General features: G+C 34.1%; 1 protein-coding gene across 1 annotated transcript; it reads right to left on the reverse strand.

Moving 5' to 3' along the window:
- Positions 1-955: 955 nt before the first annotated feature.
- Positions 956-6,675, reverse strand: LOC128163506 (uncharacterized). The gene is made up of 6 exons (XM_052827121.1): positions 6,477-6,675; positions 5,045-5,225; positions 3,952-4,122; positions 3,236-3,502; positions 2,344-2,600; positions 956-2,022 (listed from the first exon to the last, which is right to left on the reverse strand). Exons 1-6 carry the CDS (start codon positions 6,673-6,675, stop codon positions 1,346-1,348), a joined length of 1,752 nt encoding a protein of 583 aa, XP_052683081.1. The 3' UTR covers positions 956-1,345.
- Positions 6,676-7,203: the final 528 nt, after the last annotated feature.

Raw genomic sequence — 7,203 nt, forward strand, 5'->3', positions numbered from 1 at the left:
GTAAAATCGTTAAGAGAATTTTTGTGCACGGTTCCCATAAGTATCATCATTAACACAATACATAATACATTTACTCATTCATCTTCTTAAAATAAGTCAGTCAAAATCATGCAGTATTATATAAATTTAAATCAAATATGAATCAAGCATTAATCATTAAAGACGCAAGATCTAAGCGTCATCGTATAATTATACAAAAGTTCATACGTTAAGAAAATAATAATTAGTAATGTACACTGGTTGACTGTTCGCGCGTGACGAACTACCCTGACTGTTTAAGTCTGACAGCATCCTGGTAGCTTTAAGCCTACAATGTTTTTCCATGACTTTGATATCCCCCTCAAATTATGAAATAATACTCTCCATCATGGGTCATAGTGTATTTAAATTGGTTTACTAACCGTGTTGTTATGACTAGAATAATTGTCTTAATCCATATCCGTTCACACAAGGTTGTCTATAAAATAGCGTACATACATGTATATGTATTTAGTGGTGTTCTGTTTATTCTGTTAAGTTTGAGGTTGTACATATGGCACACAACGAACTTTCAACAAATATGAAAAAGCAGTTCATACATGTATGAATACATGTAGTGCAGAAAAGAGTTAATGATGTACATTGTATAGATCATTATCATTTTCAATGAAATATCATACCTGTTTAAAGAATTCAAAATTGTAATTTATTTTAACATACAATTCATTTTTCTTTAAAACACGGTAAATATCGATTAAGCCTTGGGCAAAATTCGACAGGTTTTGCTGATAAAATACATGTATGCTGAAGCAATGTCTCCGAGGGTCATAAATATTTCGGACGCATCTTGAATTCTAAGAAGAATAGATAGATTACCAAGCACTTTTCGATAACAACATGTATATATAACGGATTCATTTTTTCAATACATCGTTTACTTGAGGATTTCAAAGATTAGACGGTCGATTTATGCATGTATATGTAAGTAGCATTCATAAATTATCTCAAAACAAGAATAGGTAAGAAAGCTTTTAATTCTAAAATGCTTGTTTCTAATTTAAAACCATCCAGAAGAAATATCAATTTTAATAGATTGAAATTATAATGATTTCAACACCAATCTTTACTTGTCCAAAAAAGGAACACACGAAAAAAGTAAAATTGAGAACAATGTATACAGTTAATTTAAATTTTGTTTCTGAAAAATAAATTCCTGTGCCTCGTATTAATTCTTTTTAGTACAGTGTACATTTAGTACATTATTGTATGGAGGAATTGTCCTTATCTTAATCTTTTAAACGAGTAAAAATGATATTTAATTTGTTCGGATACAAAAAATGAACACACTATAGTGACAGTCAAGTTCTCATGTGCGCATCAACGAAATTGCGACAAACAGACAGACTCCAAGGGCAGACCACTTTGAAAGTGGTACTGCTGCAGATTTGTCCTCCAATTCTTCGAATTCCACTCCCTTTTTGTACTCATAAGTTGTATAAAAGCAGTTGGATGCAACCTTGACCGATTGGTAGCTCTCATTGTTGAACGACCCAAACTGCAAACTACAATCCGAACCCACAACGTCGTTCAAGAGTTCATTAAAGATCATCCGGAATGATCCGTCGGCCCGTGATATAATGGAAAGATTGCCGATTCCGGCAGAATTCATCTGAAACGTAAGGATCTGGCCATTTATCTGTCCAATGGTCATAGTTCCGAAAACACGGCTTTCGTAAATCCCAACATACTTTGGGGTTTCGATTGGTATGGTTTCATCACGAGGCATACTCCTGTTAAGTGGCACAATAGACGATGGATTTTTATACGGAGCAGGAAAACTACAGATGGTGTTGTTATCCAGCCATTGGCTCTCTCCGAGAATGATGTCGGACAGGACGTAGGAGAGGGGTGCCAGATAGGTACGGTAATCATTGTACCACGGACCGTTAATGGAGATCGAAAACCCTGCATTTTTATCCGGGAAAAATCCAACGACCGCTGAATACCCGTACCAATTTCCCGGATGTAGGAGACGTTTGTGACCTAAAATTACAACGATTTCATCGTATTTTCGTTGCATAAATATGACTTATACACACATGAATTACTCAAAATTAGAACTAAATTCTATCTTACATTTAAAAAAAATGTTTAATATGATATTTGGGTTAAGTATAGTTATGCTTCTTTCAGTTTCAAATCCAAGTGCAAACTCTATAGCTCATGCATGTTATATCTAACATCTCTCTCTCTCTCTCTCTCTCTCTCTCTCTCTCTCTCTCTCTCTCTCTCTCTCTCTCTCATACAAACGTTATCCAGCCATGTTTCGGTGTTTTAGTTTAAGAATTCAATGTGTAACCTTACCTCTGTAGTATCCGCCATACCAGCCAAGACCGTACCAGGTTCCCGAGGCACTGACGGGGTAATCACTGTCCAAAGTGAACCTGCTCACTGACGATTCGTCGAGCAGCCTCTGAGCTTTGGTGATCTCTTTGAACAAATCGGGATGGATGAGCTGAGTCTGGTTCGCTGTCTTTCCACCGGAAGCCATGAATTGGACCCATTTCCCGAGATCTTCTGCTGAAGCAGATACACAACCGGCCGGCCCGACGTCCCCTATCCTTGTGTGAACAAAAAGTCATGGTTAAAAAAGTCTCATAAAATATTTCCCCCTCAATATCCTTTTTAAATTGTTGTGCTGTTCGCGAGAACTCAATGGACGCGTTAAAATTCTTGAGATTGCTGCCCAACAAAATTAACAAATTATCATACATGGAATGGTAGATAACTCAGTCAACTGCCCCCCCCCCCCCCCACTCCTATATGCTTAATAATTCTGCTCTACCAAATTTACAAATTTTCAAGAGAATATATGTACCATTTGGAGTACACTATATGAATTTCAAAAAAAATTGCGCTGTATGGCTGCATGAGTAAATGTAATAAAAAGGTTTGATAACTGAATACGATTGACACACTTGACCTAAGAAGTTTTCTAGTCTTAAATAAAATGTGTACACTGTCTTAATGCCTGTAATAAATGAAAGACTAATTGCATCAAATTAATATGACATGCTGAGAGTAACTCATTTTAAGCATATTTCTAATCATATAATATTATCAAAACCGATGTTTTACTAAATGAAATTAACAATTTTTGATTAATAAGTATTTAAGCCAATTCTACATGTAGTATGAAAAACTGAAATTCGGACTTGCGTCTAATCTCGGGCCCTGTAGTTATGTATATTCTTACTTGTATATACGAGAATCTCCAACCTCCAACTTCCCGTTCTTAAAATGGTATGGAAGTGCGTAGTTGGTCTGGGAGCTTGTTGGGTATATTTCCGTTCCACAAGACGCCTGACTCATCCCTAAAGCTGCCACAATCTTACTGTTTACAAGGCTTTCATATCCTTGGCCAGTTCGCTTTTCTCCGACATGGCCTGCTATGGCGTAAAGGAGATTGTTGAATATCCATTGCTCTCGGAATGGAGAGAGTGTAGGCAAATACTGAAGCCTCCTGAAATGTGTAAAGAAAACAGATGAGGAACAAAGGAGTTATTGATTCGTTAGATCCATTTTTAACAATACCTTGGACTTTCGGTAGGATATAACTATCTTTTTCTTGCGTGAAAACAAGTTGAATATGAGGCTGATTTCAAAAGATATATACACATGTTGCGTAATCTTAGCCCAGAAGCCAGTAAAATCTTGGTTTTATTTCATTCCTTCAATTTTAATTTGTAATCTATTCAAAAACCAGATCATTGGCCAGGTAAATCAGGTACAATTTGCAATTATATGTAAACATATATTAGCACAAAAAAGGATCACAAGTGCATATATACATGTATGGAAGTAAAGTCAGTTGTAAAAACTTTAGAATAAAAGACCACGTTCCCTATATAACTGTTATGTAACTAACGTAGTATTGAATTCTTATTAAAATATTAGTCAAATTCTCCTTACTTGACAAATTCTGCACGACCTATCCTCTGGATGCCTGTGTACACGTCAGTATCACTGAGTCCAGTACGATGGCTCAACAGGTCTTTGATTGTCATTTCAGTACGCAGGTAATCATTAGTCAGTCTGAAGTCATCTCCGAATATGGAGGACAGTTTGGTGTCCCAATTAAAGCTGAAGTCAAGATACAGTTCAGATAAAGGGCCATATTAAAGGGGCATGGTCACGATTTTGGACAATTTTTTTTTTCCGATTTTAATATTTACAATGCTTTAGTAAGGCATTTCTAATAGTCAATCAAAATTTGAGTGTCATTCGTTGAGTTATAAGCGAATTACTTTGCTATGTAAACAAAGCGTTTGTTTACATTTTGAATGTTGAAGTGAAAATTCAAGTTTTAGACCAAAAATGAATGACATTGTGTTAAACGTTAGGAACTGTTCATCTATAATTAAAATGAATAAGAAAAATTGACAAATCAGCTTAAAAATATTTTTAACTGGTATATTGAACCTATGTAAACAAATACAGGACACAAACCTTGTTTACATGACAAAGAATTGGGAGTTCTGTATCTTTCTTATAACTCCATGAATGACTCTCAAATTTCATTTGATCAATAAGAATGCATTTTAAAGCACTGTAAATAATAAAATCAGAAAATAAGAATTTGGCCAAGATCGTGACCATGTCCCTTTAAGAAGTTGTGCGGGCTTTATGGACTTTATCCCTCTATAAATGTACCATCTAAAAATGATGCTTTTTTATTTCATATAAAGTATTATTTTTATCTTTTTAATCATAACAAAGAATCACATGCATACATCTTTGTATCACTTGATAAATCATCGATTAAATATTTTTTTTTTCAGATTAAAAAACTCATTCGGGTTAATCTAACTTATCTTTGATAAAATGATAATCATTCATAACTTCGCCAATGCAAAGATTCATTTGAACCAATGAAGCACATTTTGTCAATAAATATTACATGTGTAGTTATAGAGAATACACAAGAGATTGTTTTTCAAATTCATAGTGATTTGAATTTTTTTTTATTTGCAAGGTGGGGGTGTAAAAAGTCATCGCTATGAACCTGTTTGCCGTATTCCTGGTTTCGGTCATAAGAACACCCAATAAGGCGGAAGTGAAGGCTTTACCCACGGATGCGAGGTAGGCAGGAGTCTGGGAGGTCCAATTGAGAGGCGGATCCAAGCGAGCGTGACCATAGCCTTTAGCGAAAAAATCTCCTCCCCGAACCATCGACACACTCATTCCTGTATAAGACGAAACAAACGTTCTCCTTAACATGAATCTTTATACAGCGCTCTTCATGCAAAGGAGATCAATAAATTCTTAATATTGCCACCACCATCAAGCCATCTTAAAATTCAAAATGCATGGCTCATGATTATATAGATTTTATCTCACATGTTTAGAGTAATACCGATACATGTACTCGTGTGATAAACATTTGCTATAAATCATTTCTAATTTGATTACTTTTAAGGAAGCTGTATAGTCAACAAATTAATCCTAAGATTTGCCTTGATTAACTTTTACATATGGTATTTTCATTCTTACGCTAACAATTAGTTAAACAAAAAAGCAAAATAGGTTAGCTTTACAATTTTATCCTTTTCCTTTAATTTTATACAGATCTCGAGCTCTTTTTTTAGGAGATTAAAATAGGCTAAAAATGACCTCTATCATCGAACCCTCTTAAAAAGGCATTTTTGTGAAATGTTTTGCTTGCGATTGAAGGAACCGCAAAACATAGCATAAAAGTAGCAGTAAAATCGAGTTAAACGGTGATGGAACACATTTCACAGTGTAAAGGAGATATTGGGCATATGTATAACAAATTAGTGTAGTTTTAAAGGAATTAAGTTTGTCAGTATCACTTTCACACATGCCAAAAAGGTTTTGAAAAAATTAAGTCTTGAAAGCATCACTTAAAAACATGCAAAAAAAAAAGGGTTTGCAATTAACGGTGCACAAAATCTCACACTGGATTTAGACTTATTTTGACAATCTCCTGATAAATTCAGTTCAAATGATTGATAACTATAAAAATAAACTCTTTAAAAACTCTTTAGGCAATCTGCCTTTTAAGATGTGATTTCACTATTTTAAGTATGGATCTACACCAATTTAACTTCAATAATCGAAGCAAAAAAAAAAAAATTCTCAAAATAACATATAGAAAGTTGAACCTTACCTTTTTTTATTTTTATGCTTGTCAATGATATTTTGGATAATTCTAAAACCATGTGTAATTCTGAACTTGTTTGCACGTAAGGAACTGTACTTATATGGTTTATATTCTGTCAATATTTATGTTACAGAATACATGTATCTAGAGCTGTAATTAGTAACTTAATATGATTACATCAAGAAATGACTCCTATAATATATTAAGTACGATTTAATATATATGTTATATTTTTGTTTTTTTTTATGATTTTCTATATAGAATATTTTAAGGAAAGTGTTTTTAGCCGCATCTTCCCGCTATAAGCACTTACCTGGAATGTTCTTGCATCCCATCACAGCGCTAACCATTGCGTCAACCAGGTCAGTCTCATTTTGGAAGAAGCTGCCCTGACCCGAAGCAAACGTACACAGCACAACCAAAACAGTCATCAAATGTTGCGCATTCATGGTCCTATGAATGCTAAATGAATAAACAAAACGAGAATGAGCATTTATTATCTTCGTAAACATCCTACGAGGACTTTTGTCTCCAGGACTCTTGCTACCTAGTATATTAGTATATTTCACATGAGAAGAGAAGGATGTTTTCAAATGAAATAATAGGAGGACCTAGAAGCATAGAAAGCTAATACATGTAGTAACTGTATAACATTATTATAAGGTTTAAAAATGAGGGATATTTATGGCACCATTTAAGATAAAACTTTAAAAGAAGAGAGAATGATTCAACCCCTGGTAAAACAATAACGCCACTACCTCTCTGAGAACTAATGTAATATACATGGAGTAGCATTCTTTTATTACAAGACACATCACAAGACACCTTTGCGACGTTAAGGTGGAAAAACACACCTTGGAAAAGTAACTCAAATTAACAGTAACTTATTTGATTCTTAAAGATATAATAATAAATAAACTGTACATGTGTCAAATATGTTTTTGACATATAAATTTGTGAATGAATAATGAATATCTAAAAAGAAATCTAATTCAGAAAGTAACAATAAAAGCCCCTTGGAGATTCGAACTCAGGATGTA

Source organism: Crassostrea angulata, chromosome 9 (genome assembly GCF_025612915.1).
Source record: "Crassostrea angulata isolate pt1a10 chromosome 9, ASM2561291v2, whole genome shotgun sequence".
Lineage (NCBI taxonomy): Eukaryota > Metazoa > Mollusca > Bivalvia > Ostreida > Ostreidae > Magallana > Magallana angulata.

What these genes read in the sequence shown, in the direction of transcription:
- LOC128163506 (XM_052827121.1), bottom strand. Translation starts at nt 6,675, where the DNA reads ATGTTTACGAAGATAATAAATGCTCATTCTCGTTTTGTTTATTCATTT. An exon ending in GGTCGTGCAGAATTTGTCAA is followed by an intron (nt 3,503 to 3,951) that starts GTAAGGAGAATT and finishes TACACATTTCAG; the next exon opens with GAGGCTTCAGTATTTGCCTA. An exon ending in GGAGATTCTCGTATATACAA is followed by an intron (nt 2,601 to 3,235) that starts GTAAGAATATAC and finishes TGTTCACACAAG; the next exon opens with GATAGGGGACGTCGGGCCGG.